The sequence below is a fragment of the Poecilia latipinna genome, unplaced genomic scaffold (genome assembly GCF_001443285.1).
Source record: "Poecilia latipinna isolate Pla-1442-1.1 unplaced genomic scaffold, P_latipinna-1.0 Scaffold103, whole genome shotgun sequence".
Taxonomy (NCBI): Eukaryota; Metazoa; Chordata; class Actinopteri; order Cyprinodontiformes; family Poeciliidae; genus Poecilia; species Poecilia latipinna.
The window spans coordinates 271,565-296,714 of NW_015112719.1; the positions used below are offsets into that span (position 1 = coordinate 271,565).

The 25,150-nt window shown below is 40.8% G+C and overlaps 3 protein-coding genes across 5 annotated transcripts in view; 2 read left to right on the forward strand and 1 right to left on the reverse strand.

The window, feature by feature from the left end:
- Nucleotides 1–2,220: 2,220 nt before the first annotated feature.
- Nucleotides 2,221–4,956, forward strand: mlana (melan-A). The gene is made up of 5 exons (XM_015027534.1): nucleotides 2,221–2,328; nucleotides 2,971–3,063; nucleotides 3,197–3,293; nucleotides 3,422–3,529; nucleotides 4,537–4,956. The coding sequence occupies exons 2-5, from the start codon at nucleotides 2,975–2,977 to the stop codon at nucleotides 4,603–4,605; spliced, it is 363 nt and encodes a 120-aa protein (XP_014883020.1). The 5' UTR covers nucleotides 2,221–2,328; nucleotides 2,971–2,974; the 3' UTR covers nucleotides 4,606–4,956.
- On the reverse strand, nucleotides 4,836–16,500 carry brd10 (bromodomain containing 10). Of its 3 annotated transcripts, none has more exons than XM_015027531.1 (10): nucleotides 16,372–16,500; nucleotides 14,634–15,258; nucleotides 14,276–14,476; nucleotides 11,522–13,098; nucleotides 11,367–11,428; nucleotides 11,171–11,260; nucleotides 10,950–11,065; nucleotides 10,626–10,837; nucleotides 8,338–10,299; nucleotides 4,836–7,312 (listed from the first exon to the last, which is right to left on the reverse strand). In XM_015027531.1, exons 2-10 carry the CDS (start codon nucleotides 15,245–15,247, stop codon nucleotides 5,424–5,426), a joined length of 6,723 nt encoding a protein of 2,240 aa, XP_014883017.1. In that variant the 5' UTR covers nucleotides 15,248–15,258; nucleotides 16,372–16,500; the 3' UTR covers nucleotides 4,836–5,423. The 3 variants fall into 3 exon arrangements, with proteins under 3 accessions (XP_014883017.1, XP_014883013.1, XP_014883015.1); XM_015027527.1 differs by having other exon boundaries at nucleotides 16,009–16,500; XM_015027529.1 differs by lacking the exon at nucleotides 16,372–16,500 and adding an exon at nucleotides 15,923–15,992.
- A 2,026-nt stretch (nucleotides 16,501–18,526) lies between these two features.
- The window catches only part of uhrf2 (ubiquitin like with PHD and ring finger domains 2), a 32,378-nt gene continuing 25,754 nt past the window's right edge, over nucleotides 18,527–25,150 (forward strand). The window contains exon 1 of the mRNA XM_015027537.1: nucleotides 18,527–18,886. Within this exon, the coding sequence (XP_014883023.1) occupies nucleotides 18,734–18,886 (153 nt within the window). The 5' untranslated portion in view covers nucleotides 18,527–18,733. The remainder of the gene's footprint in view (nucleotides 18,887–25,150) is intronic.

Genomic DNA, 25,150 nt, shown 5'->3' on the forward strand with positions numbered 1-25,150 from the left:
TTTGTCACGTTACAAACTTCAATATATTTACTGGGATTTTATTCTAGGGCAACTGTCTGTATAGTTTTCAAGATTTTCCATTGGTTTTAAGTCTGGACTTTGATTAGGCCATTCTGGTACTAATGGGAGGAGAAAAATATAGAAAATCAATAGAGAATTGGGAGTTATTCAGCAAATTTCCAAAGTATCTTTCAGACAGTGTTATTCTATCCTTGTGTTTAGAAAATGATCACAAGTAAAGTAAGGTAAAGAAAATGCCAGGAATTAGTATTAGTATTGTTTCATCACAGTTTTTTCCGAATGTTGCACTGATGTAGACATAAAATTATGTCTAAAATGTGATGAGACTAGCATTACATTTATCAAATCTAAAGGATATCAGACTTGTCAGATATGACAATAACAAGTCTGAGAAACCAGGGAGAAACCAGTCATTTCTCCCTAGTTGAGAAATGACTGACGTGCTTCAAGGTAATGATGAATTTCTTAAATTAGATCCAGCCTTTAATCCGAGACTTTAATTCGAGGACGTTGTGATTTTCTTAATTTAAAAAAGGCAATGAGCTCCCTCTAGTGGTGAAAATCAGCTCTTAGCGTTTTATTCTTTACTCCTGATTGTTAATCTCTCTCTGGATTCTGACATCCTCTGGTTGTGTTTTTGTGAAAAAATTATCTGTGCAGCACAGCAGATCAATGGCTTATGCATAATATAAACATAAAACAAAAGTGTTGATAATTAACTGGCAAGGAAAGGCTGTAAACCACTGTTGATTAAGAGTTTAGATTCAATTTAAATCCGATGTACCCAGAAATTTGCTTAAACAGTTTAAACAGATATAGGAGCTCAACAACTGCTGCCCTCTTCACCATGTCTTTATATTTATTTTGTATTTATCTATTTTTTTATGTTTTTTCTTAGGTGCCAAAATCCCAACGTATCCTTTTCTATGTTTTACATTTTAGGCAGTTTTTCTTACTTTTTTGGCAATGGGTGTGCTCTCTATTTCTGCCAAAATAGTTACATTTTCACCATGTACTTAAACCACGAGTTGTTACAAATGTCCGAAATGTGAAGCACTTTGTAACACTTTTTTTTATATATAAATACTTGTTCCATTGATTAAATTTGGCCCAGAAATGATGTGCCTTCCACTGTGCTTCACATTTCATAAAGTTATTTCCTTATTTTTGGAGAAGCTTATGCCTCTTTTTCTTAATTTATTTTTATTTTATTTTTGCAAGATTATTTACATGCGGCTTCACATTTCAGACTGGTCATTTTCTAACAATCTGCTAAAACACGAAACATCGCCTTTCTGTCTGCACTCCTCATTTTTGAAATCACATTCCTATACATCCAAGAATTTGACTTTAAATTTTTTGCATACATACATTCAGCACATGCACAATGTCCCATAATATGGGTTTGTAATAAATGTGAAAATTCCAAAAGAAACTTCTAAATGTCACTTCATTGCCTAAACTGTGTTTAATCACCCTGGATTTATTAAATCTTATTAACACAGATATCTGTCAGCAGTTAATCATTATCTCCTGAGTTGGAGAAAACATTGATACTGTCCTATTTGGCTTTTGTTTCACTTTTTTCTTATTTAAATGAGCCAGAAGATGTCTATGCGAATTGAAAAGTAAACTGCTCCTGGTATGCAAATAAACACTGGTGTAGTGCTGCTCTGTGTAGCTACACAGAGCAGCACTACACCAGTATTTCCCACCCTGCAACCACAATGCATCTCTTCTCTTGTGAGAAAAACAAAGTTCTTTTACATGGTCTCTGACAAAATAATCATAAGATAGTCCAAGGCTGTTCACAGAAATCTGTTTTTCTTTTAGAAGTTGGAGAGAAGATCCTGGAAGAAATTATGTAATACAATGTTATTTTTTTTTAAAATTGTATCATATAATCATAAAGTTGACATAGACAGCTTCATTTGTATATCTTGTATATCAAGCTATTATCATCTGAAATTATGTAAGCTAAGTGCAGTTCTTTGAGATCTCCAAAACAAACACACACATTATCTCTCACATGAAAGGCCAGCAGCTGACTCTTGAAGTTTCACGAGTGGACAGGAGTGTTGCGCTTATAAGGCCATGGGGGTTTCACGGTAATTACGCCGTTTCAATGGGTTTAACCATGAGTTTCTAACCCGTGACGGTCATGAGGAATTTTGTTTGCCCCTTTCTGCTCTCCCACATACTGAGGAAAGGGTTTTGAGGAGCGGAGGAGCACAGAGCTTTGGTGGCCACAGTCTGAGGAGGTTCTCCAATCTGAAGGAGTGCAGCCTGGCACCAGGGAATTATCAGGTAAGATTATTCTGTTGTTGCATAAAAGTAAAAGTTAAAGTAACACAGGACTTGGCATAAGGTGAAGGATTATACTTAAATATGTTTCAGGAATATTAGAAATAATTGCTTTAATGTGCAGACGATAACTTTGTCCTTAACTGCAAGAGGTGTTAATGAGGAAAAACACAGATTTATTATGTTATATTGCTGTTAGAGGTTGTTTATCCTATTTGTATTTTTTCCCCGCAGTCCATTAAATGTAGCAAGATATGTCAGTTGTTCACAAAAAACTCCCAGCGTACATTAACAAAAATATTAATAATGTAATATGTGGCAGTGCAACATTTACCATTATTAGAAAAACAGACTTTCGGTTTAAATTAAAACGAACACATAGAAATATTCATAACTGATCAGACTTTCAACTTTTTTATGATAGCATCGCTTTTTGGGTTACATTTTCTGAACATTCTTTATTTTTTATTCTGGATAATCTTCATTCAACCAGTATAGTGTGATAATCGGCATGTCCATATGGTTATTTGAATTCAATATATGCTCTTTTACAAGCATGCAAAAACACAGACGAATTAGTTCCCTGGTTGAGAAAATTAACTTTGACTACTTCTAATTTTGAGGCTGTCTCTGGTTGACTTTCAGCTTGATGTTGTGCAATCGTACAGCCGGAATGCCTCGTGGAGACTTCAACGTCTACTTTGCCAGCGGACGGAGAGGATATGTCAGAGCTGAGGAGTAAGCAGATTACTTATCTGCGGTTGAATGAATTATCATCTAGAAAAATCCTGCAATATATTTTGAGTTGAAAGATTTGTGGGGAGAGAGAGGGGGACTCCAGACTAAAAAAAAAAAGTGTCATCACTTCCAGGGCAGTCGGCATAGGTCTTCTGGTCGTTGTCCTCGCTGGCCTCTTCATTCTAGGCTGCTGGTACCTAAAGAAGAGGAGTGGCTACAAAATAATCAGGGTGAGACCGTCTCACTTTACTTAAATCCTCTTTTAATTTTTAAATTTGTAACTCATTTTATGTTATCCACATAGGAATTTATTACCTATATATATTATCCTTTGTTTCACCTCAACACTTCAATGCAGAGCGTGGGCTCAGGATCTGCAGGTTTTACAGGAGGCCAGTACTCAGAGCCAGGGACTTCAGCAGACAACAAAATGGCTCTTTCTGACTTTGGCAGCTTCCGATCAGTGGTAAGGGTTGAATAGTTACATTATATCCTAAATGGTCTTTTTTTTTTTTTTTCAAAGAAAAACTCAAAAGACTCAAAGCCCTTCTGAGAACAGGAGAGTAGAGCATGTAAAGCCGATGCAATGCAGTGGATGCCTGAGGGAGATTATTATGTCACCAGACTAGGCTGAGGTATTAAAAATGTCTCATTCCCAAGGGAAGTGTGGAACACACTGGGCAAGCAAGCATAGGGCCGGGGCGCTCAGATTGAAACACTTACCATACAGCGCCCTCTACATTTATGAGCACCCTGAGTGATGACATGTAAGCTTTGAAATAAATGTATCTTTTATTTCAGAAGGAAAAATTTTACTACTCGGTGTAGGGAGGAAAAAAAAACGTATTAAGAAACTACTTTTTTAGTTATTGTCACCCCCCCCCCCACACCATCCCCAAACCAAAAAAATATTAAATTTCACAAGACTGGAGCATGCAGAGAGCAGGATCTGTGAAGAATTTTCAAAGAGTAATTCTTCAAGATTGTGCACGGTTTTAAGTTTTGTCTCCCATGATGCCAAGCACTCTTTACAAGGTTCTCAAGACCCTGAAAGAAAAACAGGCCCATGGCAACACTGTGATCCCTCCACTGCACTTAAAAGTGTGCATATTCTCTGCATGTTCATTCTTTGTTTCACATCAAACCCATCTCTTTAAAAAAAAAAAAATGCCTCAATTACATTAATTTTGCGTGATTGTGGCTTAGGTGATCATGGGAAAAAACTTGAGATTTCTTACATGGCTGAATAAAAATACTGAAATTAAAAATTGACTATTTAGTATTCCTTTGTGAAACAAAATCAGCAGAATAAAGACCTGAATCAAGGGCGTCTAAGAGCAGAGGCCACTTTATGAAAGTTGTGGGGACAGTTAAAATTATTTGTTGAGGTAATCATTTTTACATTGTCAATGCATTATAATTCTCTGCAAATCAATCTTATTGCATTCAGATGTTTTTCAAACTCTGCCCTAGGTTCCTAATGCTCCTCCAGCCTATGAGAAGATTTCTTCAGGACCACTGCCGCCTCCTTATTCCCCCTAAGCGAGAAAGACCAACATCTACAGAGAAACGCGAACATGTGAAAACCAAACTCAGAACTTGTTGGATAAAATGTCAAGCTTCACTGTCGACGCACTTCATAAATGAATGGCACCTACAGAAAAATACATTGTTTTTCTTGCTTTGTAAAAATCTTCTCATGAATAAAGATGAAACATACAATCTAGGCTGTTTCAGAAAACAAGGATTGCAAAACACTTTTTTTTTTTTTTTGGGACAGTCGCATTGTTTATTTCCATGCAATTACGTCCACAGCTGTTCAATGAAAATGTACCTAGTAAATATCTCTTAAAAATCTATATGGTAAAAATAAATAAATGTGATTCCAAAACATTTACATGGACTCAAACATATTGTAAAAATGTATCTATTAGTTCATATTTCTACAAAAAAAAAGTAAATGTAGTTTTCGAAACAGTTACTACTTGAAAAAACATGACAGATGTAAAAGAATGTAGGCAGTTGTAATTAGTATGAGACAAAGCAACAACAGTAAACCAATTATTACACCTTAGACAAATATCTAAAAGGCTGAATAATGTCCCCTACTTTCCACCTTTCTGATTTACTGTGATAACTGGCCAAATGCCACCTCTGACAGTCTGCAACATTAATGTTTCAGTTTGAACTCCAGAAACTCAACACAATCCACCGTTTTAGTGTGTTAACAGCAGGCTCATAAGAAAGGTCATGTAATCGAGTTGTGAAATTTAATTGGTGCTTAAATGTGAGATGGATCAAAGCAGCCATAACTAGAGAACATTCAAAAAAGTTGGCTCAGTATTGGTTTGCTGCTTCACTTAGTCTCCGTGATGAGGCTGTAAAGTGGAATCATGTGTTCGTAGTAGCCCACCGGAGCTGTTGGGGGTGACCACCAGAGCGTCCCGGGGTTTGGGACACGCGGTCTTCTCTGGTTGATTCACCTGACACTGATCAGTGCTCAACACGGCACCATCAGTGCTGGTGAGCAGTTTGGATGGTAAGCTAGCATGCATACCCAGTGATGATGACTGCACAGAGTTTGTTTGAAATGCTTGGTTAGTCAATATAACAGGTGGAGTGATGCTGCTTTTTGTCATCAGTGATGTATCTGGTGGAGTTGAAGTCAGAGTGGTGCTAACTGGTGGTGCAGACGCCGCAGATGCCATTTCGAAGGTGCTGATAGTGCTTCCAATTGGCGGAACAGTAGCGACGGGCAGTGCTTGGGTCCTGGTTGCTGTACTTAAGATTGGTGGGACGGCCACTGTTGGCAGCTCTTGCGTCCGAGCCCCAGAGAGTGCAGGCTGACAAACTGGCAACGTTGTTTTGAGTGGCGTCTTTCCTGATGCTGCTTGCACTAAACTCTGTGGCTGAGCAGCTGAGGATGTTGCAACTTTAACTGCCGTCTGCTCTGGACGTGTAACAGATCTGAGAGTTGCTGGTGCATCCACACAGTGGCCAGAAGGAGAACAATGCAAAGCTGCGGGAACTGGGGTGACGGGGTTATGCAAGGCACCAGTTGATGAGCTGGGTAAACCAGGTAGGGATGACAGAGGTCCCGACAATCTGGACAAGGAGGTGGATACTGTAGCTGAAATGTTAGTTGGTGTGGCTGAACCACCAGTGACCCTGATTGTAGCAAGTCCTGATCCAAGGGAAGGAGCAGTAGTTTTACCTGGGGAAGCCAAAATAGGTACACTGGCTAACCTTGGGGGAGAAGAGATCAAAGTGGATGTACATACTGGAGGCAACCCAAAGTTACATCCATGTGCAGGTGAGAGCCTAGGCAGAGCTGATACTACGTTTGTTTTACTGGGAATTACTGATGAGCCCAAGCCAGGTGTTCCTGTGAGTCTGAATGGCATAACATGAGGAGTGCCTGTCAGCAAAGATTGACCAGTGCATGCTACAAATGGAGAACCTACAGTTGGCATGCTGGGCAGCCTGACTGCAGATTGGGGTAAACCTGGTGCCTGAGGACTCACAATGACAGAGCTAGATCCTTTAGGGGGCAAAAACGCCTCAGAGCTAGTAGAAGTGGCAGCAGGCACTTGTGGTGCAGAACTAGAGATGAGAAGGACATGACTGCCAGGGCCCAAACCCTGGGGAGGGACTATAAAGCATGCGTTATTTAGGACAATCTGCGTGCCGGCTGTAAGGTGCGTGGAAGTGTTGAGGATTATCCTTTGTGTAACTGGGCCAGAAGTGGAGGCAGAGAATGTTGTGGGTGCAGAAGAGAGGAGAGGAAGGGTTTTATTACAGGATGGTGGACCTGCCTCGCTCCTGCCACTTTTAATATGCAACAGCTTTTGGTCAAGGAAAGCTGTGCTCGTTTGGGCCGGGCAATTGGAAGTGGTTACCTGAGCTGGACAGCTGCCGGACAGTTTAGACGCAGGGACAAGAAGTTCTTTCCTTTTTATGTTTTCCGCAGGCAGAATGGCAGCAGTAGACAACGGGCAGCTTGTTTGTGAGATCACAGAAGTGGAAGGGACACCCTGTGCTGGCGAAACAGCCGAGAAAGAAGTGCGAGTGTCAAGGTGGGGGGAACAATTTGTAATGGTAAATAAATTTGTTATTGGGACCAGTCCAGCTGTGGTGGGACTGTATGAGCCTGATATCTGGACTGTTGAGGCCTTCGAAGGAGAATGCGACAGAGCACTGACGGTCTGGCCGACTGTTGTCGTCTTTCCTAGTAAAGGAACCGGAACACCTGGTGAGACAAATTAATGTTAAGAATGTTAATAGGGGTGTAATTGACATAATTTCCTACAATGTTCAGAGTGAGCTGTTTAATTGAGTCTTGAAACAATATTTTTAAACTTTGGCTAAAATTTTATGACCCTTTCAAAAGTTTTGCACATAACTCTTGAAATGAATTGATAATCTTCTCAATCAAACAAACACTTCAACATAATCACACAACTAAAAAGCTTTCGAGTGATTTGTTAAGCTGCTAAAACTTAAAAGAATTGACATTTAGGCTTTCGATTGCAACACTTGACAACGGGTTCTGCTGCTGTTACTGTGGATACGTGTTCGATTTCACAACAGTCCACCTGAGCCTAATTAAAATAAATGAACGCAGCAGGGCGCCTCTCAGTCTCGCTCGTCAGACTGATAGCCAACCACAAAAGCTGAGATTGCAACAGCATGCAAGTTGTGGGGAAGGACAGAAACATTTCTGAGTAGGATGGAGAGCACAGTATCTCCACATTTTATTTAACTTCGACAATGCAGCAAAACTTTTTTTTTTTTATGAAAGAAAATAAAAAGCTATAAGTGGTGAAAGCTGGAAGATTTGTGTGTCATAAGAAAAAAAGCTTTACGAGAGCACCATAAAGATTTAAAATCTCATATAGAGCTGCAGAAACATTTGTTTAGCTCTTCTAATTTGTGCTAGTGTTTCTGGCCGGTTCAGTGAGGCAATTTGAAGTTTTTAAATCAAGTACTTGACTTTTTAAGGTTCTTTCATGAGGTTATGGGCAGAACTGACATAATTTTGAATTGTAAGATTCAGCAAATCCTCCTGCCCCCCACAAGACTAGAATGCCACATTTGGTCAATGCATCTAACATTTTAAACACCCAGGAGATTCTGAAAACATCCAACTACAAGACCTGAACTGTAAGTGATTGCAATTACAGCATTTCGATTTTTATAATCAGCCAATTACAATCTGTGTAAAAAGAGACTGTAAACGTGGTTTCAAATGAGGTTTACTTGGAGAGAACCTACCTGGTTGGACGGTACTGTTGCTGGCCTTGGACGATGCGTCCGAGCTGACACAGGCAACAGGCTTGGCTGAACTTATACCCATTTGTAGAGTCGAACTTGATAACGGAGCGGTCGTGGCTTGTCCACTCCCAGCTCCCATCATCTGCTTCGATATGGCCCCACTAAAGGTGGTGGATGTTGTCACTGTGGGCTGGCCAACACGTACGACTCTTGAACCGGCGGCCGACTGCGTGGAAGAAGGCGTCCCTTTTGACGAGGGTTGGTTTGAAGACACTGAAGAAGTTGAAGTAACGAGGATATATTTAGTAACCTGGGAGATCTCGTCTGTATTGCTGCGCTTTACACCAGTCTTGCTGATGGGTTCCTGTGCTGGGACTTTGGAAACACCAGAACTGCTGAGGGACGGGACGGCAACCTTGTTTTTCAAAGTTGAAGGCGGAAAAGGAGAACTGCAAGAGGCCGTGTTCACCAGTTGGGAAATCTTGGTTACAACAGTAGAAACTGGCGCAATGCAAGAGGCTCGACTTAAACCAGCAGCAGTGCCTGTTGTCTTGCTTGCAAGCCCTCCGACAGGAGAGCTGCTTGTGATCGCAGTTGGTGTAGAAATGGTGGCAGTGTGAGGGGCTGTTAATACTGAAGGACAATGCTTCTGGGTTTGGGCAGTTGCCCCTCCTGGAACATGAGAGGGAACCGAAGAAGTGTGAGTTGTTGAGGTCTTGGACACAAGAAAGGCTTTTAACTGAGGAGATATAGTAATGACAGGACTTGTAGGGAAAGACCCCAGCGAGTTCTGCTCTGAAGACGTCTGGACTTTGACAATCCCCGTGTTGCCGCCTCTAGTCGTCACCAATATGGACTGAGAGTCACGGATGCAGACGGTCTTCAGCTCCTGCTTGGGCTCTGTAAATTTAACAGTCTCAGCAGTGGCTGCTCTGGCAGCAGCTGTGACAATGGACGGGGTGGGCAGGCCGCCTTTTAGTGTGCTGGCTTTAACAGTGCAAACCTGCGCCCCCTTAGGTCTGGTGGAGTTCGGGGTCCCTTGTTGCAGAATGGGGGAAGTGGAGGGTGCAGGATTCCCCGGCGTCCGTGCATCTGTAAGCGGGGCGACCTGCTGAACAGGGATTTTGCTGTCAGAAATGCTGAATCCAGGCACATCCGTTGATATACACACAGGACTGGTCCCTTTGGAAACTGGAACCTGAAGGACATTTGATTGTTGTGGAGTCACACCGGTTGCCTTGGTTTCATTCTTCTGAACAAGATGGCTGAAAGGCAGAAACACCACCTGCTGCATTACCTTCTCTACAGTTTTCTTATCCATAACAGAATGAGCAGAGGGATTGACTGGGCTCCTGCTGCTGCTGTCTTTTTTAACAAGGTGACCCACCCCCTCTGAAACCTTACACACCACTTGGACAGGACTTTTTGGTTCAGTTTGGGGTACTGCACCCGGTGCCGTTTTAGGAAGAGCTCCTGTCGATACAGTCTGTACTGGTGCTTTTGTTGTAGTCTGTTGGGACACCTGGTTATTAGAAGGTTGTGCTTTTGACGCTTTTGGATTAGTCAATGCAGACCCTTTCAGCTGCCCATCTATATTGGATAAACCTGGGAAATCTGTCGGTCTTCTCATCAAGGTCACTTTGTTGCCCACACTTTTGGCCAGCAGGGTGGGAATGGGCGTGTAGCCCGGGGGTAGTTTACACGTCAGGTTGAGGGTGGGAGACGTGGGCGACGCTGACGTATGTGGCGATATTCCAGCCGCCCACGTCGAATCGCCCGACTGACTCGTTGATATTAATCCAGATCTCGTTTCTCTTCTCCAATCAGTAGACGTAACACTGGTGAGAACACCTTGAGCAAAACCTCTCTCTTTGCTTGCCAGAGGGAGTTTAAGGTGGTTTGAAGGTGCACTAGTCAGAGTTTTCTCTGCAGCAGACTCTGCAGCAGACTCTCTGGCACTTGCTAAGAACACAAAAGAGATTCTATGTTAGAGATAAATTGACAGGTTATCATTCATAAAAAGCTGAATTGCATCTGTTGGTGTGAGTGCATGTCATATTACAATCTATGCTGCCATCAGATCAAATGAATCGTATTTGCATGCAAACATTTCTGACTGGAAAAGTCTGAAAGCCTGTTATGGTTGACCAGGCATTATGTGTAATAAGAAATTGAGTCTTGTTACATGTAACATTCACAGCCCCCTGCTCTCTTGTTAACACCTGCCAAATGTGCAGTTGCCTCGTCTCAGACTGAGGAATGTAGAAAAAGCCAACATTCTAGTTTACCTCCACTCCAAAGGCCTCTGGGAACGACGTGTTCCTGGTCTTCTTCCTCTATATCTCTGCAATGAATCTTCTCCACGTCTGTTTCTTCGTAGCCGTCGTCATCCTCATCTGATGATGACGAAGATGAGGAGGACGATACACACTCTTCGCGTACAAAGTTGTTGTACTCTGGGTGCTTCTTGAACTCGTCATGTTCCTTCTTTAGACGAAGTCTGAGCGGAAAACAACACAAAACAAACTCACTGAAAACAGAACAGCCGAGGTGAAACAGAAAAAGATATCGCAATTAGTAGCAGCTCTTTTAAACTTTTAAACATTTCTGACCTGTTTCTTTGGTAGGCCTTAACAAGTTTTGGTTCCCAGGGTAAAAGCTCATTCAGAAGTCTGATTAGAGTGCTGTGGAGCTCTTTCACTGCTTCTTTCCTGTAGTACCATCGGCCCTGTTGGTTCACACACAAAGATTTAAAGGCAGACTCAGTCGTTATTAGTCTGCTGATGTGGAGTAAAACGACATTTTTTTTGACAGAAGAGTGGTGACCTCCTACCGGTCTCTTTTTCATGCTCTCCAGTTCGTCGAGCTCATCTTCAGTCTTACTGATCAGCTCTCGCAGTTCATCTAGATTGCTGCACACCAACTTCAGAGGACAAGGAAAGACAAGCCGATGAGAATTGGAGAAAATGTATAAATGTTTTCAATTTTTTATGTTACCAATTAGGGTTTGAGTTATGATAAAAGACTACCTTGAATGTTGGTGCCAGAGGAGTTTCTTCCTTCGCTTTTTTCAAAGAATTGGGGGTTTTTCCTACAAAGAAGTGCAGTGGTGACTGAACTACTGTGGTATCATTTTAGAATAAAAACAAATGTAAAGCTTAAAAAAAATAAATAAATCACACACCTGTTTTATACTTTTTCTTCTTGTCCTTCCTCTTGATTGTTGTGGTAACCCTTTGAACTGCAGACTTGGCAGCCTCGCATGGCAGCGGCCTCAAACTGTGCAGATGCTTCTGCTCTCCTTTCACTCCTGGCAGCTGTTCCCTTGTTCGCTTTTTCTTCCGCTTCTTTTTCTTATTCCAGATTTTGTCATCCGGCCTCTCCTCCCTTAAGCGTCGAGTCGTCTCAGAGGACGAATGAGTTGCTGGTCTGGACTTTCCGCAGCAGCGGACGTCCTCCGGAGATTTAGAGTCACAGAAGTTTCTTTTTAAACAATCCGAACAGGGAGATGTTTGATGTTCCCGAGCAGATTTCGCCTCCTCCATTTTGACCCCCAGTTTACCTGGAGACGAAGGCGAGCGGCCAGTGTAGCTGTGCTCGGCCACGTTCAGGCAGGGATCTGCCGTTTCTGCTTTGATAGTGTGCTCTGAATCATACGAGAAGACCTGCTCCTGCATGGATGATTGCTCATCTGAAATTTCTTCTTTCAAATTCACTTTCACCTCATCTTCATCAACATTTCTGCCCTGCGTGAGGAATAGCGAGTTTGCGCATAGTTTTACATTTAATTTTGAGTCTTCACAGGAGTCGCCATCAGTGGACTCCGATTCAGAAACATCCATTCCCGACAACGATTTGAATCTGCTTTTATCGTCTTCTCTATTTCCATTCTCCTTTTTAAAAACCGCAAGTCTCCCTACTGTTTTCTTCCCGGAATCTTCAGATTCGCCTGTATCCATTGGGCTGCCATGACAGGCGTCGTTTTGATCCGACTCGCTCTTCACTCCGTCCGACCCATCCTCTTCGGTCCCTTGTTTCGTTTCAACTCTCCTTACCAGCACAGAAGGGAAAGGAAAGGCTGGAGGAGCGCTAGGGCTCTGGCAGTAGATCCTCAGGTCGGCACCGCAGAAATGTGGGAAATGTATGTAGGCGTTCTCTTTGCTATCGTAGCCCAAAATCGACTCCCTGCATTCATGGATGGGCTGCGCTAGGACAGCGTCCTGCACGTCCTTCTGCGTCTCATACACATGGTCGCACAGTCCCTTGAGAAGCCAAACCCGCTGGTAGAAGGGCAGCAAATGGAACGGTTTCTCCTCCAGTGGACTCGCCTCCCCCAGGACGCTGAAGAACTGGTGGCAAAGTCCCAGCTGCTCCGCCCGACGGGGCTGGTTATGGTAGGCGCCGACGGCCCGATACCACCCCATGACGCGCTGCCTCAGCTCCGACTCCCAGCGACGGTACGGCAGCGCGGGTCGACGTTGCAACGTGGCTCTCCTCTGCGGCGGGGACAGCAGGGAGGACATGACTTTGGACAGGAGCAGGCTGCAGCGTGGCATCAGCAGGCAACGCTCCAGTTCGAAAAACACAATCTCAGGGAGGTTGAGGGCGGTCTGCGCAAGGCAGAGGAAGTGTCCGATGGCAGGCAGCTCCCATAGGGCGCCCACGGTGTGCGGGGCGGCCTGCGACAACAGACTCTGCTCCCACTCTTCCACCTCTTTGGCCGACATTTCTTCCGCTTCTTTCTTCTCGAGCTCACGTTGCCTGGAATAGCAGCAGACATAAGTGGTTTATTGTTGCATTTACTTCTTCGCCAACAGCGTTCATACGTCTTTAACTTTTTCACACTTTGTCACATTACAACCACAAGCTTCCGCATATTTGACCGGCTCTATATGTGACAGACTGACTCGAAGTGCTGCAGATATGTGAAGTAGAAGGAAAAATAGCGTTCTTTTTATTTGTTTAAAAAAAAAAAAAAAAAAAGAAAAATCATTATTGAACAAACGTTATAATGATGACCAAAGAACAAATAGGTAATTGATACAGTTGCAGAGAAGTTAAAGCAGAGTTAGGTTACACAACAACATCCCAGCTCTAATCCATCACCCAAAAAACAAATGCAAAGAATGTGACGCAACTGCAAATAAACAAAGACGTGGCAGTCCACCTAAACTGGCAGGCCTGGACAGCGCTAGTCAGAGATGTAGCTAAGAGGCTCCAGTTAACGTTGGAGAAGCTGCAGAGATGCGCAGCTCAGGTGGAGGGATTTTATGTCGGCAAGACAGCTGTTTGCTGTGCACAAATTTGGTCTTAATAGAAGCACGGCAAGAAGAAAGTTGGAATACAAGAACAAAATTTTACTTTCCGTCTGTAATCAAAAATCAATATTGCTCATATTCATGACAGCAGCATCATGCTGTGGGTTGGCTTTCCTTCAGGACAACAATCACAAAGATTGGAATGGCCCAATCAAAGTCCACACATAAATTCAATTGATGATCTGTGGTAAAACTTGAATATTGATGGTCGGTGATGATTGCCACTGAATCTGACCGAGCTTGACTTATTTTGCAAGGAGAATTGTGAAAATTTCTATTTTTAATCATGTAAACGGAAATGTGCATGTCTACAAATTTGCAGCATTCCACTTGCAGCAGAAATGCTGCAAGTGGAATGCACACTTGCAGCTGGAATGGTAATGAAAAGCGGTTCTATTAAGCACAAAGTCAGAGGACTGGATAGAAATGAACTTTTCAAATATTTGTAAAAAACTTCTCCAAACCATGTGCTTATCCTTATACTTTATAATTAAGTCCTACTTCCTGTTGGTATATCACATAAAGTACCAGGGGGAAAAAAACAACAAAAAACATTGAAGTTTATGTTTGTAACTTTACAAAATGAAAAAGAAAAAAATAAATAAAATAAATCCACTCACCTCTTCTCCTCCTTGACCCTCTGCTGTTCCTCCTGACGTAGTGTCCGCACCATGACAGACTCATGGCCACCGCCGGTAATAGTAGCCAGGTACCGAGAAGCCTGCCTCCTTCGTGTAGAGGTTCCCCCAGAGCCTCGCTCCTCCTCTGCACCAAAACGACCTTTAGAGGTCACTGCCAGGGACGTCTTTTCTCGCAGCACTCTGGCGTGGCACATCAAGATAATATTCTTACATGGGCTTGGAGAACAGTGATCACATGGTATGTCTGCAGTAATGTCAACTGAAATTAAACTGTGTTTTAGATTTACACTATTTCAAGCAGTTTATTTGGGTTTCTGAGTAACTTTGTTGCTCTTACCTGGAAAGTAATGTAAGCTTCTGCTCCAGCATGATTTCCAGCTTTTGAGCCTGTTTGGATATCCAGTGGTCCACCCCATAGTATCGGTAGCAGTTCTCTAACATCAGCCTGAAGTCTGCAACAAACTCTGTTATGTTCTCATACTCCTGGTTTATAAACTTCTCCTCAATGCGACGCAAGCACATCGACTGCCTAAGCTGAGCCTGAACCTGTCCCTGAACCCCTTCGATGCCATGCTGCGCGTCATGGTGGCCGATGGGATGGAGAAACGTGCTGGTTATCCCTTTGTGCTTGTCCAACAAAAAGACTGTGAATATCTTATAGGCTTGCTGAATCTCGTAGTTCATATCCTCCTCAAAGCTGTTGCTGTTGGTTGAAATGCAGATTTCAGGCAGCGAGAGGTCAACGCTTGGAAACGCAGACAGGCTATCTTCACCAGGACTGCTTAACGGTACCACAGCCTCTGGTTCCCAGGTGCCGTTACTGTGTTTTTCTTCGGATCTGGTTATATCTCCAGAGTTACTGCTGATCCATTTCATTTGTACAGCCGTGGGCTCCAGAGTTGCAGAGTTTTGGTCTGTCACAGTCGGATCTGTCATGTCCTTCTGATCCATGGCACAAACACCTGGGGAGAGAAACACATATTGCCAATGGGAAACTTTAATGTGCAAAAACGCTCCCATCTAAATGGAAGTTAGATCTGCAAAGTGTGAAGGTGCAACTCAGAAGATAGGAACCGAAAGAAATATTTACATCAGTGACCCAATTTAAAAAGTGACATTCACACTTTACATATTGGCAGTCTGAGTTATGCATTTCTTTAATCTTTTAATTCTATTCAGACCAATAAAAACACAGAATTGAGTTTTTAAAAAGAGTAGAATATTGGAATGAAAACGAGATTAGTCACTCTTTATTCTGTCTTTATTAACTATCCAAATCAATAGCTATATATATTGATATAACTGCATATATATTTAATTTTTCAGACGTGAATTACTGAAATAGAGGAGCTTTTCACAGATATACATCTGTACATAATTTACTGTTATGTACTTTAATGTGCCAAGCCTTTATATAACTAGAAGCAACTAAATCACAGCACTTATAATTCTAGTTCATAGTCAGAATCCCTGTCACGTAAATGTCCGCATGACTGACTTTATGCCTCTCCTGCACCTCTTCAAACTTTTCCTTTCCCAGGATTAACAGCTAGTGAGGCTAAAGTTAGCAACAGCAAGTTAGCTAATAAAACAAAGCCGGTGAAAAAGTTTGAAAAATAAATCTACCTTATCATATCTCGCATATGAACGCATGCAAAAGGGGAGCTAAACAATGCGACCATGGGCAAACTTTGGTTGCTTCAACAACATACCTTGACGTTTTCAGTGGGGCTTCTCTCAAGATAGCTCTTAGCAAGCTTAGCAGCCACGGCAAGCCTGCTAGCTAGGTTAGCTGGCTATTGTCTCTCACTTGAGGCCTGCAATTGCTCCGCTCACCATCCATAGTAAATGTTTTTTTAAGTACATTTAAGGTCCAGCAGGTAGAAAGTTACACAGCCTTCTCAGTGTCGTCATCGCACGGAATGATGTCAGTGGTAGCAGGGAAAGCTAACAGAGCATTAGCCGAAGTAACACTAGCTGATTGTCTGATAATACATAATAGTTAATTTTCCACCACCTATGAGACTAATCACAGGTTGTCAAATTTACGTCTGCTTAAAAATCTCTGCGCTCACTTTAGACAGTTTTGCAGCATGTGTCGCGTTCAGAAGCCCTGCCGATTCAGTCTGAATAGTGTAAAACAATACAGAAGCGTCCAGTCCACCAAAGATGCTTTACGTCCACCCGATGCAAATGTGTGCACTGTGACGTAACGATCTCGTTCCTGCGTCACGCAGGTTTGTTTTCATTCCGGAGGAAGCCCAAAGCCTTTTTTTTTTTTTTTTTTTTTTGTTTTTTTTCATACATTTGATAATGATCAGCCGCTTTTAAACATGTGTACTCGGGAACTCTAAGAGAAAAAGTAAAATAATAATAAATAAACAAAAAGGCCCTGTGCTCGACTGCTCATTACTTTTGAAGCGGTTTTTAGTTAACAAACAAAAATGGGACTTTTATTTAGCTTTTCTACTTCTGTAGGGGTGTATTGTCACTAAAATAAAAATACATAAATGAGGAAAAACACAAACATCATTCAAACAATGTTGTTTTTTTGTCTTAAAATCCGAACTTTATTTTCAACACAATTATTTTATTCTGCAAATTATTAGATTAAAGTAAAACTTTTATCGGATTCTTTGCCCCAGTTTTCAACTTTAATAAGTAACAGAAAATAAAAGTGTTTTCTCGAATTTACAGCAATGCTCCGTTGTGACCGCTAGATGTCGCGTCTCAACATTACAAAGTGTGGAACAGGGTAAAATTCCCCTTTTTCCTTACCTCTCAGGTTCTCATTATGCCATCCTAAATAACATGTTTGATTTTGTTCCTAAAAGGATCGTATTATACTCAAAATCTAGCATAAAACAGCAATAAGATAGTAGATGTTTTGTCTGTGTCAATGCATGACCATGCCACTCAATCTGAAATCGCTGTTTGACAAACAGGAACACTGCTGACTTAATCTAATTTAATGGGTTCATCTAGCGCATACTAATGATCTCTGATCAGACACGTTCATTATCAGCCAAGTATCATCTTGGAAAAAATATTGTTTATGCATGTTCCACAGAAAGAATAAATAGATAAAACAAAAAAAACTGTTTGTTTTTTGTATCCATTTGTTTTGCTTAGATATTCATGTAAAAGCTCCTATAATTAGTTCTGGGGAAAGTTTCTTAACACAGCATATAATATATTGACAATTAGCTTATGTGAGACATCCAGAAGATCTCCAGTGAGCATTTATGACTCCAGGGGCTCAAATAATATTTTTGGTTAGAGTTAGTAAAACATGATGAGAAATTACAAATATTTTTGCAAAATTATCAAAATTTACATTAATTTAAAACTGTGACTTAAGGAGTGTTTGTTTTTTTACGTTTGGGAAAATACAAAAAAAAAAAAATAAATAATAATAATAATAATAATAATAATAATAATAATAATAATAATAATAATAATAATAATAATAATAATAAAACACTTAATATTTACACAGATGGAGTATTAAAAATACAATAATGTAATAATAATATTTTTTTTCTTCTTACACCATATTTTGTTCGTTTTACATGTCCAGAAGGAATTTATGTGAGCCTATAGCGCACAATAATGGGATTGAGTGCTAAGAATAAACATTAAAAATAAAAAGCTATGTGAGAAATATATTTATTTTTTTAATCTCCAGCACAATACAGAAGTTATGGACTTGTCCTTGTGTGTTGATGACTCTATCTACACCACGGCTTTCCAAAATTGGAATTGTTGCCCCACCAGGTCTTTTTAGAAATCTAAATAAATGAATGAAAATATCTGTAGTAACACTTTTACTAATTAATATCCATAAAAAAGTCATCTTACATGTTTGGCTTTTTTGTGATTTCATTGGTTTATTATGAAACAGGCTACTAAATTTCTAATTTAAAAAAAGCACCAAAGATGGCCCTGTACATTCCTGGGCCCCGGCTCTGCCCTGTCTAGAGACTGAATGAAAAACACAAAACAAAGAAGCCACTCTTGAGAACGACTAAGTGTCACTGCAACATGGCGTTCCAATATCACTGCACCAAATAAAATATAGAAACAATCTTTAAAAAAGAGCTTTAAATATAACATTATGAGGCGTCATTGTGTTAAAAATCTGTGGCTACTTGTTAGGGCTCAAAGCTCGCTCATATGAAAATAGAGAGCTGTTTCTTTAAAGGCGCCCAGATCTCCGCTTAACGTTACTTCGCGAGATTTGCTTGGCGCCGCGACCTCATGTGAGACACCTCCTGCTTGAGAGCCAGTCCGACGTTACCTCTGCAGAGGAAAACGCAACGGCGCCCCAAAAATGGTTTATTTCCGTCTCATCTGAGCCCAAAAAACACGTTTGTACCAAGAAAGACTTTTTTAATCCATTGTTTATTCGAGGCCTAGCAGGGGCGCCGCGCAACGATGTGGATCCAGGTTCGCACGATAGACGGGAAGGAGACGCGAACCGTTGAGGATCTTTCTAGACTGACCAAAATTGAGTCTTTACGGCTGAAAATACAGGACATCTTCAATGTGAGCCCCCAACAGCAGCGCCTCTTCTACCGAGGGAAGCAGGTAAACCCACTTCTGCCTGTCAGCGCCGTCACGCAGCAGCCAGTTTTGACGCTTTGACAGGGGGGGGTTAGACTTCAGTGGTCCTCCTCCCTGTGCTCAAGTCTTTTCGGACCCTGTGCGAGCTTCCTGTTTTGATAAAAAAAATAAAAAAATCCGCCAATAGATCTTGCGAAAAACCTCCGAGTGGCATCCTATGGGAAAATTAGGGTTAACATTAGCTCTTTGTGCACTTCACAAATGGCGTGGACATGTTTGTTTACATTGCTAGTGCAGAGAAACAGGAACACAGCACTTTGTTTCCCACATGTGGGCTCCGCGAGTACGCTGCAAACTAGCACATCCGTGAGCCATTTCTAACTGGATTAAACGACAGACCTCCAAATACAACTTTAGATTTCTGTTTCGCATACATAACGACGTTACACTGTTATATAAACTCCACAGATCCTTTCAGAAAGGCTTCATTATTGTTTGATGGGGTAGATCACCCTGGAGCCCACACATGCCTTGAAGCAAGTGTATTTGTTTACACCCTAGCGTCACCACCATGCGCACAATGTACACTGTGCACACTTAGTGTGTCTGCATAGTGTAAAGAAACCTGTTCTCATGTGGCAGTACTGTTCCCCCAAGTTACACTGCCTGTGATGTCTAACAAAGGCGCACTGATGGATCTCTGGCATGTTTTGTTAGACAAATTCTCTACTGAAGTCACACATCAAAATAAAGCACCACGTCTAACAAATATTATTCAGTGTTTAATAAGGTGATAAATTTAAGCACTGTCGTGGCATCACTTTTTGTTATGCAGAAAAATGTGTATATTTGAAGAAATGTGCAATCAAGTCAGCCACACAGTTACTAATTTATATTTCAGGTCCTGTGCGTATTGCATGTGTAATACATTTGGAAGGAACAAAATCATTGAAATAAAGTGAATTTCATAATAACGACAATAACATTTAGGTTTTAAGTACAATATTATTTCTGATTTTGCTTTTTCCCTCTTACAATTGTTCCTCAGAGATTTGACTCTGAGACAGCTTTAATTTATTTTCAGAGCCCAGCAGAACAGAACTGTAAAATATCTTTGCATATTGCGTACTGCCACTAAGTTTGTCATTTTTGTAAATCAGAAATGTGTGAATAAGTTTTTGCAGGGTTAGTGAATGGGTTTTTGCTTTGAGACTGAAGCCCGTTTTTGACATGCACTACATAATGAGAATGACAAATCTATCACAAAAATTATTTTATTCAAGGGAATGACGCCTGATGAAGATCTGCAGTTGATGATAGACATCATGGTATTTGTAGCTAGTGGTGAAACTTATTTTTGATTAGAGTGCTTGATTTATTTTGATAAAGGCAAACTTCAATAGATTGTGTTTGTAAATCTTAATATATTTTTTATTTAGAGGTGGTCTCATCAAACAAAGGTTAGATAAAAATTTGTTTAATGAATAACTGTATGTACTGTTTAGTTGTAAGTAACGACCTCTGGAGCATATTTACAAAAGGGCACTGTTTACTTTGAACTCACCTGTTTTTTATGAGAAATATTTTTGGGTTTGTTGGTACTTGCCAATACTGATTTTAGCCTATTGTAATTTTTCCCTAAGATCTAAAATGCACAAACATTATAGGTCATTATAGGAACATTATTTAGAAATATTATATGAACAATTTATGTTTTTCTAGCTTTCCTGTGAAGGATTATGATTTGTACTTAAATGTGGAAATGCAGGCCATGCACATCTCTTGTAACAAAGTTGCCACTGTAAAACTGGGATTTGTAACATTTTGAAACAAAGACAAAATGATTATGGACTTGATGTTTTTTTTATTTTTTAGCTTGCTCTATTGGTGATTAATAGAGTTAGAATTTATAACATAGTAGATAGTGTTACCAAACAATGTAAATGTTTACGTTGTGAGATTTCCAAAGGGCTTTCGTTCATCCTTTGTGTTATCAGTTGAAGTCTTGCACTCTCTTGCTCTAATCATAAGCTATTTCTATTTCATAGAAAATACAATTTACTTTTAAAGTAGCTTTTTACATCGTTGGAATTTCACTAACTTGGTTTTTAACACCAGACACTGAAAATAGCTATTTTAAGTTGTCATCTCTCAATTACAACTGTCACACAGAAGAGTGTTGTTGCTAATGAGCCTGGTTGTATTAAAACCACTTTTTCACTTAAAAGATCAGGATTTTGGTCATTGCATATGGTTGATCAAGACAAAATTGGCCAATTCCTATCCCTGCCTGATTTCTCTATGCAAGTGAGACAAAAACTAATCTTTCAAAACCTTTTTGACAACTTTGATTTTAAGGCCATAGGTCAGAGTTCAATCTTTCAGCGTAAGGACTGACATTAAAGTTACCTAAACACATCTTTCTGTGAGCAGAAAGACTTAAATATTTTCTTTCTCGAACTGGAAAGCTTTGGACGTGCCACTTGTATTCAAAGACAATAAAAGTTGTAAGCTCCTTAAACAAGATTAATTCATGCATGTTTGTGTATGTCACTGTTCTTGGCTACCTACGGTGAGCAGCTTTAAAGCAGCAGGTTTACTGTTGAGTTCATCTAGTTTTAATTGTCTTCCTGTTCGAAGGGATTTGTTGTTTACCACTGTTGCCACATGCTTCCTCAGAATACAGAAGTCTTTATTTCCTGACAAAAGTAGTCCATATTACTTAAAAAAATAAAATAATATAAATAGTAGAGTGGAAAAGACAAATGCATTCATCACAAAGCAAACAGTTATTCCAATATGTATGAAAGCTTCAGGTAAATCCTGTGTTGCTATATGTTACAGTTGACAGAGCTCTTGCTATTGAGTTGTTTGACACTTTCAATACATGTAGTTCCTCTGTAAGGTATAAAATAGATATTAAGTAATGCCTCGTTTGCCTTGAGTTGAACGCCATGGGTTGTTGAGGTTAGGTATGCTATTTTATTTGTTTTTATTACAAAAGAGGTCCATAACGCAACCAACCAATTCAGTTGTAGGTGCATAGGACAACAGTACTACTGGTTAGGGCAGAGCTACTGGCATCACAAAACACAGCGTTTTGATCGGGAGACAGAAAAATATTTAGCCCCGCCTTTCCAGTGAGAACCCAGTGGTTTAATGAATATGGAGGACCATGAAGTAGCGTACTGAACTGCACTGATGTGAGTCGTACCGCTGAGAGGAAAGGAGGCACAATTGACATTAAATGATAAGCTGATTTGATTGAATTAGACTATATGGAGCCGGATCTCTGTGACTATACCAACTGTATTGTATTATGAAGCAAAGAATGTATATAAAGAGAATGTAAATTGAACAATGACTGGCTATAAATTGGACCCATTTGTCTTATTCAACTGTATTTACTAAAGGATTATTTCTCATTTTTGCACTATCGATGAAATTAAGTGTAGCTTAAACCTGAACATGATTTTTTTTTTTTTTTTTGCTCATGCAAATATCTCTACAAGCAGATCTGTCTTCTGTTTGCGTCTGGGGTTTATTCAGAGTTTTCTCATTGTACTGACTTGGTGAGTCAGCCAAGCATTATAGCCCCGGGAAAGACTGCACCGTATGGTACAGTCTTTGCTGATATTCTCACTTTGCTGATATTCAGTCATATCTTCACCTGTTGATGTATGTCAGGCAGAAGAAGATTTTTGTTCTACGAGAGATTGAGAAGTCGGACCTCATTGATTCATCCAGATGAGTCGGTTTGGTTTCTACTAGTTGGAGACTCTCTCCTGCTAAATTAGGGGGAGAAAAAAATATCACTTAAGGGGAGTGGTTTCAAATTGTTCCTCTAAAAATAGTTATGTTCAGTCAAGAAAATGTCTGCTTTGCTTGTAGTTTGTAAGTACTACTCAACACAACTACTTCTACATTAAATAATTGTTTGCCCTGAAGCTGGTCACGGCGTTAATAAATGATAGGAATATTCATTTGTTAACCTGGAGTTGGTCCTGGTTGTTGTAGTTAACAGCACCAGGCCCATCCTGTGTTGTAAATCCCCTACTTCCTTTATTCCAATGGAAAACAAGTGGAGAGCCTTGATTAGGGGCTTTCCATGTGTTAAGTAATGTATGGAATGAGCTTGTACGCTGACATGCACTCTGGTGTCTGAGGTATGTTAGGATTTAGGCTCGTAGCTCGGCAACTCCGTCTAATTCCCTTTTCAAAATGGCGTCTTGTTTTTCCCTCCAGCTCTCTGCTCTCGCTGCCTCATCGCTCCAAAGTCACGCTTGCGTTTCTGTCGGGAGCGTCCTGAGCCAGGAGCCACTCATCTTTGACTTGCCGCTTGTGTCTTCCTTTTCATTTTTTTTTTTTTTTAAACTGTACTTTTTATGTTTTCTTCCCCGTCTCGTTTTTTTTCCTGACCACTACTTGTTGTGCATGTTTCACTTTAAACATTTGTTTTTTTCACTCGTACTCGCAGCCTCACACACATCTTCCGCTGGCCGCGTGGCCTTTCAGCTCAGCGCCCACACACTTTTGCAACAAGCCTGCATATTTGCTAATTTTAAAAAAGCGCCTTGGCTTTCGGTTCAAAGCTCAGCACATGGCGTCCGTGTGATTTATCTAAAACACTGTTAGTCCACTTCCCCCCCCCCTTCTAAAGCAATTACTTCTTGCATGTTAAGATCGTTGGATTTTTTCCAACAGCTGCCTGTTTGCTCGGCTGCTCTCTTTCAGACGGACGATTTCTCTGACCTAGATATTGTTGCAATTTGATTATACATGGATCGATGTTGTTGTGGCTCCTCATTTGAAAGTTATTGCTGTGTTGCAAAGTTAGCTGCAGCAGCGCTTTCACTCAGTCCACACCCTTCTCTTACGGATAGCTAGATGCACTGGACAAAGGGCAGAAAACAATGGAAGGCCCTGAACCCCTGACGATAACTGCAGGCTTTCTACCAGTTTTAAATATGGTTGCAGTGTGGCCACTCCCTAGCATGCCTGTTAGTCAAAGGACTCCGCATTATCTACCAGTTTATGTAAAAGCAATGAACAGATTTAGTGACATTTTTGTGCTTCACTCAGATTAACAAGAACTTTTCAAATGCATGGCTCAGTTTCTTACTCTTCTTAGATCGACGAGAGAAGCTAAAGCTGTAAATGGGGTTGCTTAGTAATATGATTGCCACTGACTATTAGTCATTAATTAATAAAACCATATGATAATAGACTAACGCTAACGACTTATTATTTAGGGTTGTTTTTCCTCATTAGGATATTTGGAATAATAATGTTTGACAACACATAAGGAAAATTGGGTCTGTTTGGATGTGCTTCTCAAACCGCTTCAAATACTTGATTAAAATCTTCAAATCTTTGTAGAAAACTAAACTGTATGTTCAAACTAACACACTAGGGTTATAAAAAATAAAAAAAGGCTGAAGAAGTAAAAGAAGCGGTGAATTTTTCTTTGAGATCAAATGACTGAGGGGAGGATGAATGATAAAAAAAAAAACCCTAAGCCGAAGGCTAGCACTGAGCAGGCACAGAGGCAACCCCCCCCCCCACACACACACCCCCTCTCCCGTCATTGTTTTTGGTAATATGACCTATTTTTGCTCAACTCTTCGCCAACAGAAATGTGGGGCGGAGTCCTGAAGTAGCCGTGCAGAAGTTTGTTTGCAGCGTCTTCCTTCTCATTCACAAGTGTCGATTCTGCTTTTCTTTCACACCTGAAAGGCTGTCGGAGGCTAATATTTTTGCCATGCAGAAAAAAGGTCATTCGAGGCGGCATGTCTTCGCAGTGGTTAGTGAATAATAGTGGAAATATTTGCCCTGATAAGATGCAGACTACAAAAAAATTTTTGCTGCGTCACTGAAAAGCCAGAACAGTTCAGTTTTCGAAGAGTGCTCAAAGTTTAGTCTGCTACTAAATCTTTTTACGTTTTGTCATACCACAACCACAAACATTGTTGTGTTCATACACACTGAGCGGTGCATGCTTGAGTCAAATATGTTTTACAAATAAAGTGGGGGTTATCGGCCTCAGCTCCCCCACTGAGCCGCTACTTAGTGGAACCGCATCTAAGTTACAGCTGCGTGTCTTTGCACATGCAGAGTCAGAAGGTTTTTGCCAATTTGCAAAGCAGCTCGGTCTCACTCCGTCTGGATCCAGTGTAGTAGCTCTGGTTATATGTTCGAACATCCATGGAAGTGTGAAGACTTTCCTCCAGGATTGCCTTGTATTTAGCTCCGTCCATCCGCTCTAGGAAAATCATCCTCACCGCATGA